This window comes from Canis aureus, chromosome 7 (genome assembly GCF_053574225.1).
Source record: "Canis aureus isolate CA01 chromosome 7, VMU_Caureus_v.1.0, whole genome shotgun sequence".
Lineage (NCBI taxonomy): Eukaryota > Metazoa > Chordata > Mammalia > Carnivora > Canidae > Canis > Canis aureus.
In genome coordinates, this window is record NC_135617.1 from 68,422,687 (window position 1) to 68,443,037 (window position 20,351).

The 20,351-nt window shown below is 44.3% G+C and overlaps 1 protein-coding gene across 10 annotated transcripts in view; it reads right to left on the minus strand.

Annotated features, from left to right (window-relative positions):
• ANKS1A (ankyrin repeat and sterile alpha motif domain containing 1A) overlaps positions 1–20,351 on the minus strand; it is a 178,684-nt gene that overhangs the window by 48,271 nt on the left and 110,062 nt on the right. For all 10 annotated transcript variants that reach the window (XM_077904339.1, XM_077904344.1, XM_077904347.1 and 7 more), the window contains one exon: positions 18,781–19,370. In XM_077904339.1, coding sequence (XP_077760465.1) covers positions 18,781–19,370 — 590 coding nt within the window. The remainder of the gene's footprint in view (positions 1–18,780; positions 19,371–20,351) is intronic.

Consider the following 20,351-nt stretch of genomic DNA (forward strand, 5'->3'; position numbering starts at 1 on the left):
CTGATATAGTGTGACATTTAATCACTCCAACTGCTGAGGGGAAAACTGGAGCCTCTCACTAAATTAAGGATCCTATGATAACCTCCTCAACTGTGGTTTTAAATGAGCCTAGTGTGAACAGCTTTCCTGCTCTGAATGCAAAGCAGGATGCGAGTGGAGAGAGGTGGGGCAGCCACCTGTGAAGGGCAGCCACTGATGACACCACTATATTTCTGAGAGGCTGGGCTTTTGAACAAATCTCCTGATGTGTCCTAGGCAAAGCACTGACCTTTCAGATTCCATGGGGAGAGCCTGCCGGAAAATTCTCATTTTATTTTATTTTATAGAAGGAGAAACTGTTACTCAGAGTTGGCCATAATTTGCTCAAAATCACCAACAGATCAACTGTGAGACTGGGAAGAGAGGTGAAGTTGTCTGATCTCTGACAGACCCAGGATGGCAACCTCTAGGCCGGTAGGTAGCCAGGCTTGAGGTAGAAAGGAACTCAGCAAAACAAACAACTACCTTAAGACTCATATGTCAATGTGGCATTAAGATTAAACATGTAGAAATGGGGCCTGGCAATGGCTGCCTCAAGGAGGGGCACCTTGGAGCTGGGGCACATTTATCCACCTGTGATTTCAACAGTCCCTTGACAAGCCAACCCAAAGAAAAGATTCTTTAATGTATAAACAACTAACATTTTCTTAGTCTTACATACGACATAAATAAAAGCATATCTAGAAACGATTTTTGTTGATCTAACACATAAAACTTAAGTGAAAACAGTGAAGTATATCATTAAGACAAGCCTCTGCTTCCAATCAGACTGCTGCCTCCAAACCTTCCTTATACAAAATTCAGAAGCCACCCCTGATATCCTTCAAGAAAGTGCCCTAAGAGAAAGAGCTGTGTCCTTATCTATACCTCCTGTACCCAACACCTAGCACAATGCCTGACATGTAGTTGGCATCTTATAGCAAACTGCTGATAAAGTGTACCCTCTCAGCCGCCTGGATGGCCACAGGCAGTGTGGCTAGGAACAGGGCTCCAGGGAGGCCAGCCCAGACTATGCCTTTTCATCTGTTACTCATGGCAAGACAGTTCCTAAGCAAACGTATTCATGAGGGTAATGAGTCCCACAGGATTACTACCACCCAGGGAACGTGAGTGGTTTCGTTGAGCTGTTCTAACACACCACCTTCAAGTTTCCACATCTGTGTTTTACCTCATTATGCTAGGATTTGGGAACAGGGCTGTGACTGGCCTCTGTAGTCCTGTGATTTTACAGGTGTCAATCACACTCTCAGCTCAGGCTTCCTTTCTTTGAATGTGGAGCCCTCACCTTTGTAGATTTGATTGCCTCTCACTAAGCTCCCCTGATTTATGATGCTGCATCCTTTCCCAGCTCAACACTGAAGAAATATAGACACAATTACCATAGTGAATAAAATTTAGCAAATGATGCAATGACCCAAGAAATGTCAAGCCTACAAAGACTTGGAAATATATTTTCATTAATCCAAGTAGGAAGCACTGTCTAAACTAAATTCAGTAAAGTGCGCAGCCCCAAACTTGGTAGAGGCACGCAATGCTCCCCAAATGCAGGTGGCATTTTCCGCAAGCTGTGTCAAGACCCAGTAGATGTTGCTTTGTGTACTGACAGACCAAAGGAACTGGGGATGTTAACACCACTGATGGCTTTGAATAAAACACCGAATTAGTGGACCTCTTTCCCAGTTACAGGGTCTGAATAGGCAGCAAAATCCAGCCTGCTTGGGCCCACCCTAGCAAGCGAACCCTTTCCAGAGCACAGAGAGACGTTAACGCATCTCAGCGTGAGGGCCAATAGACTTGTTCCTCACTGAGATCAGTCTCTGTTTCCACCCTCAAGGGCCTGGGACATTATACATTGAAATCTTTGTCAGCAGTGAGACAAATGCATCCATCACTAAGCTCCGGCCTTAGAAATTGGCAGTTTTCCAGTCGTTGCCCAGGATGAATAAAGGCCAAATCTAATTGAACCTTCAGGAGGAATTTAGCACAGAGAAACAGCATTATCTGAACTGGAGCATGGCCAGATCTCTGGGTTAATACCCCAATGGGGGAGACTCATCAAAGACCTTATTTCTAAATTAGCAGCAATATTTCTGATTTTTAAAAAATGGGCGTCGGGAAATTTTCTCTTTAGCCAAATCAATTCCACCAGCATTCATATATGTCAGAAATGCTAACTTAACTCTTCTGCTCTATCGACTAAGTGCCTATAAAGTCTGTAAATGGCTTTAAACACACGGACCCAGCTAAGGATTTGTTTAGTTATGCATTCACTCCACCGCAGCGAGCCCTTCTGGAGACTTACAGGGACAGATGGAGCTACCTGGGCAGAAGCTGGTATTTTAACTGAAATATCCCATATCTGGTTTGGTTCTTTTCTGTTCTCAATCTAATTTAAAAGATGAAGGGCCAAGAACAGTCCAAACCTATTTTTGTTCTTGACTTAAATATATGCGATTTGAAAGTAGAAAGGGTTGTAACATCCACTGTGACATTTCCAAGGGGGCTTCTGTTCTCAACATTCTTTATAAATGTTAACTAGTTTATGTATGAGAGGGCAGGCAGTAAATGGAGTTAGCTTAAAACTTATACTGGCATTTAAATGTCAAATTCAACCCTCCCTTTCAAAAATCAAAATGTTTTAGTAAAACATTTTCAACTTAAATTAAGGGGGGGGAGCTAATCTATCAAACTGAGAAATCCACAAAACATTAGCAATAAACCTTTTCTGAAACCCATAAATTTCTATGCTCTCATCTGTGAAGCAAATTATATCACATATTTTCTAGAATCCCTCAGTGGTAGTACAAAAGGCCTATGATTTATTACTAGAGAATGAAAAAAAAAATTCAAAATTTAAGGGGGAGATGGAGAAGGACTTAATTATTATATTTCCCTTGAGAAGAAAAAAAAAGAGATCTATGCCCAAACACGGCAAGGTCTTTAGCAATCCAAACCTTGAGCTCTTTGGAGTGAACATGACATTTTATGGACTCAGGACCTCCAACATCTGAGGTCCTTAACCACTGGCTCACATTTCTAAGTGCCCATTCTGGGAAGGGGAACCTAAGAGCTTGTAAAAATGAACTGTGATTACTATCCTTGAAATGTCTCTGATCCCATTAGGGAGATAGGCCATGCACAAAAAAATAAGATCAGCAATGCCCATAAGTGCAAATCGGTGCCTTGAGGAGTCAACAGCCAAAGGGGATGCCTCTGCGATCTTGAGGTGCCCACGGGTGGGTTTGTAGTAGAGACTGGACCTCCTTCTCTCCATCAACTGGGCTCTCTGGTCCCTACCACTGTTCATCATCAGGCTAACTCCTTCGATCTAAACGCAGCCTACCCCACCTCTCATCCCTCACAGCACTGTGTTCTTCTTTAAGAGCATTTGTCTTCATTTGTGAAATATTTTTGTTTGTGCTGGTTTAACATCTATCTTCCCCTTGGACTGTAAGTCCCTCAAAAGCTGAGTGTTTGTTTGCTATTTCACTTCTGTACACCCAGCTCCTAAACCAATCTCTGCTGTGCAACAGGCTCTTGATAATGTGTTGAATAAATGAATGAGCGGGCCTTTAAGGAAGGGTAGAATTTCAATAAAACGTTGACAGCCATTCCAGCAGGAAAAAAAAGGTGTAAACCAAAATGTAGAGGAAAATTGTGGGTAAAGGAATTGCCTGGAGCCAGGAAAAAATAGAGTGAAGATGAGAGAGAAAGCCAGGTATAGAAGCTGGACCCTGGGGTCATTTTCTCTGGAGTACGATGAACTCTATTTTTTTTTTTTTTTTTAATTTTTATTTATTTATGATAGTCACAGAGAGAGCGAGAGAGAGAGGCAGAGACACAGGCAGAGGGAGAAGCAGGCTCCATGCACCGGGAGCCCGATGTGGGATTCGATCCCGGGTCTCCAGGATCATGCCCTGGGCCAAAGGCAGGCGCCAAACCGCTGCGCCACCCAGGGATCCCTGGAGTACGATGAACTCTAGGCGAAGAATGTGGACTCTGTACTGCAGAAATCAGGGACCAAAGGTGGTTTCTAGGTAATACAAACTATTCAGGATTGTGAAAAGCAGCCACAAGTAAGAAGGACTAGAGCAGAAGCCCAAAGGTGAGCAGGAGAATCCCAAGGAGGCAGCTGTTGAGGGGGTACCAGGACGGTGGGTGGGAATGGGAGAGATGGCGGGGAGAAACCTGGTCACTGATACAAGAGGGAAGAAGAGGAAGAGTTTCGAGTCCAGGGAAAGTGAGGGTTTTAGACACTCTTTACAGGGCCTGCTAGGGGGTCATTTATACAACACAGGCTTTCCTAGTTCCCATCTCTCCTATTGACTTCAAGTGAAAAATTGGTACCAAAGCAGCTTTCCCTGCAAATTAAGGGTATGGGGAGTTCAACAATGCCTGAGAAAGGTTCGGGGACCGAGAGCAAGATATTCTGCCGGCAGGTGGAGAACAGTCACAAGCATTGTTCCATAATGGAGTGCCAGGAGGACCTACATTGAGTCTGCACAACAGGGGAGAGGCTCAGCTGTGTCTCACAGGCAGAAGCTTCCCAAGGCCACATGCAGCTCAGTCACTTCACAGAGCAGCTCTGTGTAAGGCATCCTGAGGAGGGTGTAGGGGCTCTGGAGAGTACCTGCGTACAGTCCTTGATTTGGGCTCACAGACACATTTATCCCCTTTAATTTTTCAGGAGGGCAGGAGGCAATCACACTCCTTGATGAGGCTTTATCAGGGGCCATGTGACAAGTAAAATCTCATCATACTGTATAATTAAATCTGCAATGACGTCATACAACTTCAAGAGGACCTGATGACCTGGATGCATCAACAGCCAGGACAGATGCAGTTTGAGAACAAGTCAAGTCAAGTCATCTGAGGAAAAGGAGAAGGAACTGGGGTGCCTGGCAAGGAAACAAAAAGGTTTGAGAGCAGCAGGACATAACTGCAGCTTCAAATATCAAAACAGCCATTAAGCACAACAGCGTGCATGACCCTCAAGGTAGAACTAAGACTGATGGGGTGGAAAGCACAGATCTTAGTCAGAAATGAGAAAGGATTTTCTGAGATTTCACACAAGTAATGGTGGACCACAGAGGTAGTCACTTGGAGTTTCTATGGAGAAGTTTGCTTTTAGACAACACACAGGTGACTGTGTTTAAGGCAGGTGGGTGACAGAGTAACTCAGGTTTCCTTCAATCTCTTAATTTGAGAGTTTGTTTGAAATCACCACACCACTCTGCAAGTCCTACACAAAATAAAAACAAAAGCAGAAAAGATCCCAAACCTAAGTAAGAGTCCTCCATCTTGGACAGCAGGAAGGGGAAGAAATGATTCGAGCTTTAAACAGTGAAATGGAAAACTCATGTTTTCTCTCAGGAGTTCCCTCTCCCAAGTCACTTTCCTTTATATACTGACAACATTTTTGTCTGGAGTTCGGGGTGAGCAGGGAGCGGAGGGGGGCAGTAGGATAGCGCTGTAATAAGTTGGGTTGAAAAAAGAGGAATTGAAAAGTAACTGTAAATTAATGTGAAAACAATACTTCAACTCACCTCTACTTTAAATTCACTCTTATTAAGACTTAGAAGCGATAGCTCCAACTGGCCTCCCTCATTTATCAACTCTAACACCTTAAACAAGTTCTTTCAACTCTTAGAAATTTAGTTTCCTTACTTGGAAAATGGAATCAAATGGTGGGCTAGATCGAATAGTTGCTAAAAATGAGCAGGAAGTTTGGTCTTGGCAATTTTTTGGATTTGACACCAAAAGCAATAATAAAGAAATGGGAGTACATCAAACTAAAAAGCTTCTGCACAGTGAAGGAAACTATCAAGAAAACGAAAAGGCAACCTATGGAATGGGAGAAAATATTTGCAAACTACATATTTGATACTCAAAATATACAAGGAGCGCTTAAACTCAATAGCAAAAAAACAAACCCCCTCCCCCACCAAAAAACCTAACCTAAACCGAACAAACTAAAAAACACCAATTCAATTTAAAACGAGCATGGGCTAAAGAGGAGCGCCTGGATGGCTCAGTCAGTTGAGTGTCTAACTCTTGATTTCAGCTTGGGTTGTGATCTCAGGGACATGGGGTTGAGCCCCACACTGGGCTCCACATTCAGTGTGGAGTCTACTTGAGATCCTCCTTCTCCCTCTTCCTCTGCCCCTTCCCCCTTCTTACTTGCTCTTTCTAAAATAAATAAGTTAATAACTTAACTTAAAGTAAGATGGGCAAAAGATGTAACGAAGTATTTTTCCAAAGAAAATATACCAATGGCTAACAGGTGCATGAAAAGATGCTCCACTTCACTCAACATCAAGGAAATGCAAATCAAAACCTCAGTGAGTGATCACCTCACATATGTTAGAATGGTTATAATCAAAAGACAAGAAATAACCAACGTTGCCAAGGAAGTGGAGAAAAGGGAGCCCTGCAACCTGTTGGTGGGAATGCAAACTGGTACAGCCACTATGGAGAACAGTATGGAAGTTCCTTAAGAAATTAAAAATAGAACTACCATATGATACAGCAATTTCACTTTTGGGTATATATCCAAAGGAAATAATCAGTATTTTGAAGAGATATATGCACCCCCATGTTTACAACAGCATTATTCACGATAGCCAAAGTATGGAAACAACCCAAGTGTTCATTGATGGATAGAATAAGGAAATATAGTAATGTACATTTATGTATGCATAACTTATACAATTTATACATAATTATGCATATAGTATGTATATATACAGTGGAGTATTATTCAGCCTTAAAAAAAGAAGGAAATCGGGATCCCTGGGTGGCGCAGCGGTTTGGCGCCTGCCTTTGGCCCAGGGCGCGATCCTGGAGACCCGGGATCGAATCCCACATCGGGCTCCCAGTGCACGGAGCCTGCTTCTCCCTCTGCCTGTGTCTCTGCCTCTCTCTCTCTGTGTGACTATCATAAATAAATAAAAATTAAAAAAAAAAAAAAAGAAGGAAATCCTGTCATTTGCTGCAACATGAATAAACCTGGAGGGTATTAAAAAAAAAAACTGGAGGATACTCTGCAAGGTGAAATAAATCAGAGAAGGATAAGAACTGTATGGTATCACTTATACGTGGAATCATAAAAAAATTAAAACAACAAAACTCCAACTTATAGAAGAAGGGGCTGTAGGGTGGGGGGGAAACAGGGAGAGGCTGTTAAAAGGGTACAAGTTTTCAGTTATAAGGTCTGAAGATCTATACATTTTACATTAGTAAAAACTGTGTGTACAGTCATACACAATGACTATAGTTGATAACAATGTATTATATAATTGAAATTTGCTGATAGAGTAGAATTTAAATGTTCTCACAAAACAGGAGGAGGAGGAGGAGGAGGAAAATATGTGAGATGATGGACATGTTAATTAACTCAATGAGGAGAATCCTTTCATAGTGTATACGTGTATCAAATCATCAACTTGGGGCAGCCTGGGTGGCTCAGCAGTTTAGCACTACCTTCAGCCCACGGTGTGATCCTGGAGCCCCGGGACTGAGTCCCTCGTCAGGCTCCCTGCATGGAGCCTGCTTCTCCCTCTGCCTGTGTCTCTTTCTCTCTCTCTCTCTCTCTCTTTCGTTTCTCATGAATAAATAAAATCTTTAAAACAATAAGTAAAGTTAGAAATAAAGCTAGAAAAAAGTCAACAGGATGCTTATCCTCTCTTGTATAAAAATAAATTCCAGAAAAAAACAAAAACTTAAACCTGAAACATAAAACCATGAAAGTACTAGAAGAAAATAAGAAAATTATTTTTTTAAAAATGTGAGTAGGAAAGATCCTTTTAACTAGGACACAAAATCCAGAAGTCATTAAAGAAAAGATTGATTCAACTGTACAAAATTTTAAATTTCTGTGTTAAAAAAATCCAGTGTTATATGTCAATAATAACTCAATAATAATTTTAAAAAATCCATTGAATGCCATAAACAAAGCCAAAAGACAACTCATATTCTAGATAAAGGGCTAATTTCTTCAAACATAAAGAGCTTCTATAAATTCAAAGAAAGAGATCAAATCAACAACAGCAATTAAGAAAGAAAAGAAAGGGAATAATGAGAAAAGAAAAAGAAAAGGAGGAGGAGGGAGGAAACAGAAAGCAAAGGAACAAGCAGAGCCCAGAAAAGAAAAAGTGTTTTTTAAACATGTGAAAAGATGCTGGCCTCACTCATAATAAAAAAGACACCCACTTTAAAACTATACGAAGATGGGGCTCCTGGGTGGCTCAGTGGTTGAGCCTTGGGCTCAGGGCGTGATCCTGGGTCCTGGGATCAAGTCCTGCACCGGGCTCCCCACAGGAAGCCTGCTTCTCCCTCTTCCTATGTCTCTGCGTCTCTCATGAATAAACAAATAAAATCTTAAAAAAACCCCAAAACTATACCAAGATAACATTACCAATCTGTTAACCAAAAAGAGATTAAAAAGCTGACCACCTCCAGGTCGGTGAGGTGTCGAGAAATTTATCTTAAAAATGACTTTATATGAGGATAAGCATTGTAGTTCTACTTATAATTAGTAAAAACTGAGTAACATCTAAAATATCCATCTAGAGAAAACTTTTAAAATAAATGATTAAGTATATCTATACTGTAGAATCCTATGAAATATAAAAAAGAAAAGGAAATACTTTATGTACTTAATTAGAATGATTTTCAAAAATATACTATTTTTTTTAGTTTTTTATTTATTTATGATAGTCACAGAGAGAGAGAGGCAGAGACATAGGCAGAGGGAGAAGCAGGCTCCATGCACCGGGAGCCTGATGTGGGATTCGATCCTGGGTCTCCAGGATCACGCCCTGGGCCAAAGGCAGGCGCCAAACCGCTGCGTCACCCAGGGATCCCAAAAATATACTATTCAATGAGAAAAGCAAGTAGAATATGGCACCACTTATCCTAAAAAGAAAAATATTTGATATGTCTAATATGCTTATAAATGCACAAATATTTCTAGAAGGATACTTAAAACTCAGGAAAGGACCTGGGTGTCTGGAGGACTGAGAGAGAGGGAAGCATTAAAACAATTATATGTTCTTTGGTACCTTTTAAATTTCAGCCATATAATACTGAGTATTATGGCTTAAAAAAAATCCCCAGTGTACAAAAATTCCATTACCAGGGTTGGCTTTGCCTGAACATCTATACGCAGTTAGATATGAAGGCTGTTTAAGATAACTATTCCCTCCCACAGCACAGGTCAACGCCTTGGGTTTTGGCAATTCCTACCCTTGAAGTACTCTCCTCTGCCACTACACCCCAAGTTGCATGGTTTTCCCTCCTATCCTCTGGGTCAGCAAAGAGGGAACAGTGAGGCCCTGGAGATAAACTTCTCCAGGGTCATTCACCTTCCAGGAGTCAGTGAGGGAAGCTCTTCCAGGACTGCACAATGACTGCATAACAGACACAAGGCACTCCTCCCGTGGGTTTTTGGGGTGGCTCTGCTGAAAATAATTAGCTCCAAGGTGGAAAAGCACCAGAACATTTACACAAACCACACCATTTCATCTGAGTTTACGATGGCTTCCTGGCCATCTAAATCAGGACAGGCAAGAACAGACTGCCAGACAAATTGTCATTTGTAGGCCCCTGGTGAGCTTGGGCAGTTTTCCACCTGTCCAGACAAATAAACATGCTGCCTTGAGTTATGGACAGGTGGGCCCTGTGGCGCCACGGACTCGGTCATTAGAGCATGTGAGCAAGACAGAACAGGATGCCTGAGAAAGACTGCTTAGCATCTTGGCCCTGTCCAGGCCACAGGCATTCTTCTTACCCACTGGCTACTCACCTGGAAGCATCAAAAGGGAACATCCATGGGAAGAAAGCAGGACAAAAAAGTAAAGGAAGTAAAGGCAGAGAGCCATCCACGAAAACACAGAACTGAAAGCAGAGAGCACATCTCGAGGGTGGTGGGATAACACCACGGTCCAGGAAAGAGCTCTGCGTTACAGGTGAGGTCCAGATTAATTGCATTCTTCCAGTCTTACGTTAATTTATTTATTCATGAGAGACACACAGAGAGAGGCAGAGACAGGCACGGGGAGAAGCAGGCTCCCAATGGGGAGCCCGATGCAGGACTCGATCCCAGGACCCCAGGATCATGGCTGGGCTGAAGGCAGGCACTAAACTACTGAGCCCCCAGGCGTCCCTAAATTTTATTTGTTTAAGCAATCTCTACACCACATGTAGGGCTCAAACTCATGATCTCAGATCAAGAGTCATATGCTCTTCTGACTGAGCCAGCCAGGTGCCCCCAAGTTTGAGAAATTCTTGTAAATTCATATTTCATTTTACTTTAGTAGCTTAATAAATATATGTATGCATGTACATACATAAATATGCACATATGTACATACACATGTATGTATAAAACATCCCCCAACACAAATTACCAGAAAAAAAAATCAGTGAGGGAGGGGGGTAAACAAGAGAAAAGAAGCAGGTGGTAGTAGTGGTTAAAAAGAAAGAAAGTTAAAAGTAAAAGTCAAGTAATAAGTTACACTTGTAAGACAACATAAGTGTAGAATAGAATTTCAAATTTGTCTGACAGGAAAATTAATCACTAACAGAGAAAGCAGCTTGGTGGCTCAGCACAGCCCGCCCTGTCCCTCCTTTTAGGAGCCCCCTCCCCCGCAACCCTACCCCCATACCACACTATCCCTCCTCTTAGCTTTATTTTTCTCATTAGCACTCTTATCACCAACTAGCATACTAGGATTTTACTTCCTGTCTTCTCTCTTTCCCCTCTAGCTTTCTAGTGTGTCAGTTACTTGAGGCAGGGGATTTTTGTATGTTTTGTTCACTGCTCATCTCCAGTGCTTGAATAATAGAATACCTGGAATTTAGCAGGTATTCAACAAATTAATTGAATGAATGAAAAATTCTAATAAAAGTATACTCCAATTTTATATTGTCAATCTTGTGAAAATACCTCTACATGATTTTCAAACACAATTGCTTAGCATGTAAGACCAACTACTATTCCTTAAATTACATAAAATCAGTCTGTATCCAACTGGATGTCATTACTAGAAAAAAAGAAGGAAGAGAGATATAAAACCAGAAGCAAAGTATATAAAAAGAATGTTTCAGAAAATGTTCCTGTGATTCTTGGCATCTGTATGCACTGGCATTAAAGATCAAATTCTTCTCAGATTCACTAACATTCACTGTCACCCATACTTTTGGTCTGGTGTTCAAAAAAAACAAAATGTAAGGAAACAAAAAGGAGCAAAGAAGGAAAGTTCTCATATTCTGGCAATTTCACAAATACCACAAAATCCCTACCCAGTCCTTTTTTTTTTTTTTTAAATATTTTATTTATTTATTCATGAGAGACACAGAGAGAGAGGGAGAAGAGACACAGACAGAGGGAGAAGCAGGCTCTGTGCTCTATGCAGGGAGCCTGATGTGGGACTCGATCCCCAGACTCTGGGATCACACCCTGAGCCGAAGGCAGACGCTCAACCGCTGAGCCACCCAGGCGTCCCCCTACCCAGTCCTTGATGGTGCTGTGCTGAGGAGGCTAAATGGAACCAGGTTGTTTCTGAAAGGACAGGGGGACAGACAGTGTGGATGAGTCTCCTGTGGGCAAGGAAGAGCTGATTGGTTTAACTCCACAGAGTTGCTTTTAACCCTTGAGGGTTGAATATGCTAAAAGAGTGGCCTAGATGTGAAATACACACTGGACACTGAACACTAAAACTCTGAGCACTAAAATGCTCTGTAGAATATAGAAATGAATGGATGCTGGTGAAAGGGTTAAAAAGAGAAAAGAAAAGCCCTTCAGGTGGTGAAGGCTGAGGAATGGCTATCAGAAAAGCCTCTCTTTGATGCCAGCAGGAAGGATAAGAATGAAAAGAAAAGTCAATGAGGAAAGTATGGAGGAAGAAAGTAAAAAAGACAGGAAAGAGCATAGAGGAACAGAGAGGAAAGAGTAAAGGGGAAAAAAGGAAATGAAAAGAAAGAAGCAGATGGGGTAAAAAGGTAGTAAAGCAGTCAGGAAGAAAGCTGGAGAGGACAGGAATGCTGGGAAATGAGAACAGGGAGGATAAAAGCCAGGCCCTCCAGAACCCCAGGCTAAATGAAGTGGCAGCAGCTGGGAGGGTACCCGTCTAGACTGGGTGCCAGGCCCGCCCTTCCAGCACGGCATGGTGTCCACTCAGAGGCATGATGTGATCAAGGGTGGTCCTGTGGGTTGTGGCGGGGGTCAAGCACACCAGTCCTCCCCTCACTAACTGTACAGCCAGGACTAATGCTGGCTTATTTATAACACTATGTATGGTGTTCTGTTAGCATCAAGGCCATGAAGATGTCCTTTTTAAATCAGAGCCAACCAAAATCACCTGGATTTAGCAGCTAGAAAGGCAAAACTGTTTATTCAGGAGTGCCTAAAACTAAGTGAGTTTCTTTTTAAAATACGGGGGAAGGGACGCCTGGGTGGCTCAGTGATTGAGGGTCTGCCTTTGGTTCAGGATGTGATCCTGGGGTCCTGGGATCGAGTCCCACATCGGGCTCCCCACAGGGAGCCTGCTTCTTCCTCTGCCTATGTCTCTGCCTCTTTGTATCTCTCACAAATAAATAAATATACAATAAAAATAAAATATGGGGGGGAAAACCCCCTCAATTTTACCAAGCCACTTAAAACCAAGGGAAATTTTGAGGTTCTAGGACAAAAGTTATGACTCCTGTGTATACCAGGAAACAACTAAACAGACATTCCAGGCTCCGATTTGTCTCTAGAGGTAGGAGTCACATTCTTGTCTAGCTAGAGTGGGCAGGCAATGCTCAGCCAGAAAGACCACACAGCATCCTTGTTTACATAATAAAGAACAATACAAACTGCAGGCTATGGGATGGAAATTTTAGTCATTGTCAGCAGAAACTCCAGCTCCGATCTCTTTATTTCACATCTAGGCCATTCTTCTTTTAGCATACTCAACCCTCAAGGGTTAAAAGCAACCGAAGCCTCTGTGGAGTTCAACCAATCAGTTCTTCCCTTGATGACATCATGCTTCCAACTGGTGTGCCCGGAAGGGTGGGGCGGCTGGGACCCGAAGGGAAGGGTGCCCTCCCTGCTACTGCCACTTCACTGCTCAATGAGGGATCTGAGGGCCAAGGGTTCCCTCGGCTACTATTTCAGGTGAAACCAGAGCATTCCTCAAATCCCTGGCCAGAAATTTTTCTCAGCTCGTACAAAATGCACACAAAACACATGACCTTGCTCTTCACCCATTTCCCACTTGTGAAAGCTGATTACAAAACACAAATTAAAAAAAAAAAAACAACAAAACACAAATTTATCACTTAAGCGTTCAGCCAAGTTTTCAATTACTCAAATGTTTATGCTAAGTAAACATGCAGCCTTCTGAGGTTTTGTCTCCCATAAACTTCAATCCCGTTCAAAGGCTGATATATGAGAGACCTACCTGACCCCCAAGACTATATACATCCAAGCCACAATCCAACCAGAAGGTAATTTTTGTTCTATTTAGGAGCTATGTATTTCAGACACTAATTGCTGCTGCTGCTGTGTGCACTCGGGGGCATACCACACAGCAGCGCAGCAGAGATAGGATGGAAATCCATCAGGGGATGGTGGTTCTGGGCACACCAACAACTCTGGAAAGGAGAACAGGCTTCTTCCCTACAGTCAGAGGTGGAAACATTTCAAGTTAGATGATGAACTTCTCCTGCATCCTAAGTACGCTGAATATCCACACCTCTGGCTCATCTGCAAATGAAGATTCATTCACAATTTACATGCAGGAGCCATGTTTACAGCTCCAGCACACAGCCATCTATGCTTGCTTACCCTTGACAGAAATAGTGCTACAAATGGCTGTACCACTCAGTGTCCCCTCAGGAAAAAGATGACACAAACTGGGCAACCAAAGGAGCTTAATAAAGGGATAATTTACACAGATTTGGATAGAGGAAAGAGAGAAAAAGAGAGAGCAACAAGGGAGGAGAGTGACAAGCGAGGAGAGGGAGTCATAGCCAAAAGCCCCAGGCTGGAAGTATCAAGGGGAGGGACTGGTTACCAGAACCCAGAGATAGCAGCTTTCAGGAAAGGTCCCCATAGGAGAGCAGGTCTTAAGTAGGGGGACACGGTCAACCCAAGATTCCTTGGCTTTGTGATGCAGGCCACACAGATGAACCTTCTGGGGTGCATGGGCAGGCAGAGAAAGGTAAGAAACATCCCAGGGGCAGACAGAAGATGCCCTGCAAGGTGCCTTGACACCCAACTGGAGGATAGCTTCAACAACAACAAACTAGCCTTCTGACACAGCCACATAACAGGATACTGTGCCTTTCAGAATTCAGATTTGAATCCAGATCTTATGGATGCTGCCACGGTTAGATACCCACAAAATGTAGTAATTAGGTAAGAAACACAAACTACAGTTTGGTAAATACACTAAGAGCTCAAATTTGGATATACATAAAATGTTAACAGAGGTTAACAACCTGTAGAGAGATGTAGGTGATTCTCCCGTTCCTAATCTATGTATTTTTAAAGTTATATTTGGTGGATAGCTTTCCAATTTGCCTTCTATCATGCCCCTATTCTATTGCCCATCATTAAGATAACAAGGAGTGCTTTGACTTTTGACTGGTGAACAGAGAAAAGTATCTACTGAAGCTTGGATTTAGATTTCCTCCTAGGCTGAACTCTTTTCAAAGCAAACTCTATTATTTTTTGTTACTAAGAATCTAATGGAAAATAGGGAGAATGCTAGTGTCATAATGGATACCATCTCAGAGGTTCATCTTAACCAGGCTAACTTTTCAAAGTCCTCTCATTCTGGGTTATCAACAAGGGCTGGCTGAAGCACCTGCAAGGAGCAGTCTGTATTTGGAAAAAGTGACTCCTAACCTACCAGCTGTGCAGGTTCTCCAGCTACATAACATCAGCTCCAACAAGCAACCGATCAAGCAGCCACTGCCAGCCCTTATACAGAAGACTACATCTGAAAAATAAACCACAGAGTAGGCCACAGATTTCTCTCCTACTTCTCTCTTCTCCTGGGAGTTGGCAGGAAGGCTCATTAATTTCTCAAAGAACAATGGGGGGCTGCTGCCCTACTTTCCCAGGCTGGGCAGGCCCTTCTATCTCCAGGGCGGGCCTGAGTCACGCAATAGGTCACCACGTGAGGGGCTTGAACTCCACTGCTTCCCCAGCACTCTGCCAGCACCAGACAAGCCTCCCAACATTCTGCCTTTATTTCTGGAGACACTCTGAGCCTCAGGTGCCATTCTCCCAAGCTCCAGGCATAACAATCAGAGGAAGAGCTACCATTTACTCAATACTTTATGCACAGTAGAAACTGTGTTAGGCACTTAAACACATGTCTAACTGGTCAAAATCCCTCTGAAACACAGAGCTGACTGCCTGTCTCACAGGAACTGGTAACAACGTGACAGTTTCCTGAGGCCACTCATGCGACAAGGTGGAGCTAATGGTGGAGCCGGGGCTCAAAGCTCGATCTGCTGACTCTGGAGCCTGAGTCCTGTGTATCTCCCTGCACTGCCTTCTAGGAGTAACCTGGCAGACTGGCCTGCAACTCCATCTGTGCAGGGATCACAGCTGCCTGGGCTCCACAGTGAGGAGCTGAGCGGGGACCCAAGCTCCTTCAGGGCAGCTTTCCCCAACCTCCCAGGGATCTAGGGAAGATAAAGAAAAGATCTCAAGTACAAGATAAGGCAGAGCAGCCTTCAGGCATTGGTCAGGGGTAGGGCAGGGAGCAGCCATTAACTAATGACCTGTTTTAGGAAAGTCTGCCAAGGGCTTCTCCGGTCTAGGGCCAACCCCTGCGGAGAACACTTCTGAAGTTTCTCTTTAGACAGAGGTATCCACCAAAACCAAGTATAATGTGACTCAAAAACAGCAATGAAGGATTACACATGGAGGGCCCTGCTAATATACTCTACACAAGCAAATCTCATGAGCAAATCTCAATCTTCCGAATTTTTTCCAGTAAGATCTCAGTTGCCTTAGGTTTTCAAATTTAAAGCGTAACAGTGCTTCTGGTGGTTCAGTCACATTACAAACTGGTCCAGGACATCCAGACTTCAAACAGTCCCAGGGTTCACTATAGCCACCTGCAAGCTCTACCAAGAACAGAAATGTAAACATATGAACCTCCTGTCGCTAAGGTGCCAAGGGACAACTAGCATGTTAGCCTGAACAGCCAACTTCAATTAAGCTGGGCTGTGCTTCAGTGATTTCATGTTTCTTCTCCAGGAGGAAATAGTGAGGCTATAAGCCTGCCTGGCAAAGCTGCATGTTAACAGAGCATGGAAATCCTGTGGCAAATCACCCAGCATTATTGACCTCTTGGGTGGAAGGTACATGCTCAGGAGATAGAGCCAAAAAGAAGAGGTAATTCATTCGATTGGTAAAGCTGTCTTCCAGCCCATTTGAAAGATTCTGAGATACTGCCTTGATCTCAAACCAAATACACACTCTGAGCCTCAGACTACTCCCACTAGGTGGTCCCAATCTCACCCTCTACCCTTATTTCTTTTTCTTTTAGATTTTAATTCTTAAGTGATCTCTATATCATGGGGCTCGAATTTAAAACCCTGGGATCAAGAGTCACTGTTCCACTGACTGAGCCAGCCAGGTGATGCCCCTGTTCCTTATGCTCCCCTATGCGACCTCTACTCTCTATGGAAACCCAATGACCCAAGCTTTCCCAGCTTGATGCCTTTGCTTACACTATTCTCTCCACCAGAACTCTTTCTTCATTTCAACTAGTTGCAACCTGCTTCAGGGAAACCTGAAGCACTTGGTTTTTTAAATCCACATCAAATTCCATGTCTCTGGGATCTTTCCTGAAGCCTCCTCCCACCCTCTGTCTTCAAACTTATCTCCACCCTCCCACCCCCACTGATGTTTTTCTCCGTTGGCCCCTCCTCCCATTTCAGAGTACACTGGACTTCTCTTACTCTTAAGCTGCCTTAGCCTATATCCTTGTCTGTAAACAAGTAAAACCTCTGTTTTGAAAAAGCAAAGGTAGGGATGCCTGGGTGGCTCTGAGGTTGGGCGTCTGCCTTCCGTGCGGAGCATGATCCCAGGATTCTGGATGCGGAGCATGATCCCAGGATTCAGGATCGAGTCCCACACTGGGTTCCCTGCAGGGAGCCTGCTTCTCCCTCTGCATATGTCTCTGCCTCTCTGTCTCTGATGAATAAATAAATAAATCTTTTTAAAAAAAAGTAAAAAAAAAAAAAAGAAAGAAAAAGCAAAGGTAGAGCACACAGACTCTTGTGTGTAATCTCCCACGGGCCAGGAGCTCTGTTAACTCAAACTGATTCTCCTTAAGTGGTCTAGCGTCTGTCTAGTCCAGGCTCACTCAATCTCGGTTTCTGAACCTGTAAAAACTTTCTATTGCACAGGATCCCTCGGTCCCTGAGTCCTAAACCACATCTTATCTGGAGATAAGAGTGCCGTAGGAATTGCCCCCACTCTGTTCCCACGCTGGGAATGGGATTCGCTTTGGTTTATATAACTTTGCAGCTGCAACCTGAATAGATTTGGGTAGGGCGTTTTGTCTACAGACTGCTCAAATGGACACGGCAGCTGCACTGTTCCCCTCCAATTTGCAAGCTAAATTCATCTCCTAAGAATGTTCCTGGGAGACAGACCCAGTCCCCTTCAGAGGCAGCTCCCTTTCAGCAAGAAGCCTGCAAAGGTAGCACTTGAACATTCTCTGGGTATTTACCAATCTTTGACAAACACATTCTTGTGCCTAGTAAGACATGTCACAGGTCACTGAAAAAATATTCAGGTACATATTTCTAACTATTCTCTAACAATGGTTGTGAAAGGAACCCGGGCCTCAGACTCCAAATGTTTTCTCCTCTCTAATCTCTCCTTGTTTTTGGAACCACCTAGCCCTCTGCCTCATCAACCCGGGAATGTGGGACGGGCAGAATGTTTCTGTTGGGAGAGACGTTTGGTCTTCCAGGGGAATGCAGTATGAAAAATCATGGAGGAGTGGAGAATAGAAAAGCCCATCTGATCCCTTTTCAGCAGCTTCTCCCAAAGCTCACCCTTTTTTTTTTTTTAAAGATTTATTTATTTATTCATGAGAGACACAGACGGGGGGCGGGGGGGGGGGAGAGAGAGAGAGAGAGAGAGAGAGAGAGAGAGAGAGGCAGAGACACAGAGGGAGAAGGCTCCTCGCAGGGAGCCTGATTCAGGACTTGATCCTGGATCCCAGGATCACGACCTGAGCCAAAGGCAGGCGCCCAACCGCTGAGCCACCCAGGCATCCCAAAGCTCACCCTTCTTACCCCCTCCTAGCTGACCCTGGACCTTCCTTCTTCCTTCTGAAGACTCCTACTAGGTTTTCTAGCTCTTCTTAAGCAGCTTCAGGGTATGTATGACTCCCTGGATGGTGGCTAATGGGATCCAAATATTTCCAAACAGCGTGTCATTTCTAGGAACTGCCTCACCCTCAGACTTGCTCTGCTTGGAGCCGCCACCCTCTAGTTTTAACCATGAATGGGCCTATCCTTTGCCATCTGGACAGTAAGATCCCCTGCCCCAGCAACTTGGGCTTGCCTCATCACAGTTGTCAGAAATGCTCTAGTCACAGTATGAAGGAACCAGGGCAACCCTGGCCCACATGTCCTGGGCCCGGGAGTCAGCACACAGGGTAGCTGTGGTGGGCTGTGGCCAGCCCAGCTCCCTTTAATGTCACGTGGCCTTACCTCATCCCACTCAGAGGCAAAGGAGGGCGATTTCTCCAGCCTCTTCTTCCCGATGCTGCAGTTAGACAAGGACTCGCTCCGGCTCCCCATTGTAGTGTCCTCCGTGGGTGAGCAGGTCAGGAGATCAGAGTCAGACTTGGACAAGCTGCGGCTGAGTTTGAGTTCAGCTTTGGGTTTGCTGGTGGGAGGGGCTCGGCTCCTAGTCCCACTCCGGTCTTTTTCTTCCTCGGCACCACCAGGGTGTTGCGATGCTGTGTGAGTCAAAGTTTCGGGGTGCGATTGGCTGGTGGTGGTGGGCAGGCCGGCCGGGTAACCCACTCTCTTACCCTGGTCCAGGACACTGGGTGGGGAGGCTCCAGGAGCGTGTACACCCGTCTCCTCCAGCTGCATGCTGGCCTCGTGACAGGCGCCCTGTGCGGGGGACCCTTCTGGATGGCTCTGGCCAGTGGCAGAGAGCAGCTGGAAAGGGTCCTGCCCCACCTCACACACCGGGGAGGAGCCGTGGAGGAGACCTGAGAACTGCTCTGGGACCTGCCCGTCCTGCCCCTCCGCAGAGTCCTGGCTCCGGCTGCTGCTGCTCCGCCTGTGGTCTTGGAGTGGACGGAGAGACAGAAAAATAAAAAATTAAATGTGGCAAAAATCAACAAAGTTCCAGTGCAGCGAGTGTACGGCAGAGCTGAGGAATTCAAAAACGGGGAAAGAGAGAAAAGCTGGATGGGCTGGAGAGAGGGCAGAGGGAAAGAAGAAGAGAGAGGAAGGAAGAAAACAGTTTCATATTGTTCTTAATGTTCAATTTGTACCCAAAGTCAGAGCATTTATGAAATTCCAAACACTGGCCTGATTAATGCTAGCTGGCAGCCTTCCCTGTTGTTAAGTTTCTGTTAACATTAACGACCAGACCTTGCTATATAAGGCGAGAAGTACTAACTATATCCTACAGAAAGGACACGGGTAAGGAGACAGCAAATCTGGAGTAAAAGTGAGAAAGAGAAAGAGAGAGAGAGAGAGAGAGAGAGAGAGCGCGCCAGGGAGCAGGCAAGACTCACTCCTGGAACATCTGATACATTTCCATAAAGGCCAAAGTGTTATTTAGAGCCACCCGCCCTCCCTTCCTCTGGCAAGCAGCAACAGAGGGTGAAAAAATGGAGGTCAGGATCCACAACCTGCAACTTCTGGAATTCTTTGACTGAACGTGCAAAACAAAACAGCAGAGAAATAACTGCTTCCTTCCTCACAGGGGGGCTGCTCAGGGCTCCACGCCTCATCCTTCCTTCCTCAGGGAGCACAGACTTTTTTTTTTTTTTTTTTTTTTTTGAGAATGTGCACATCTCACTCCTTCCAAAGCCTCCCAGCTGCTCCTATTTGCTTAAGTTTAGCCTCAGCTGATCCACTGAAAACAGGATGGTCTAATTTGTCAATGCCCAGAAACATTTGCAGTTCTCTCAAGGCCTCCTCAACATCCCAGAAATCTGACACTACCAGCTCATGAGGCCAACTACGACTGTATACTCACCCAAGATATCAAATACCCTGCCCTGGAGTGGCATAAATAATTGACCAAATCAGAGTCC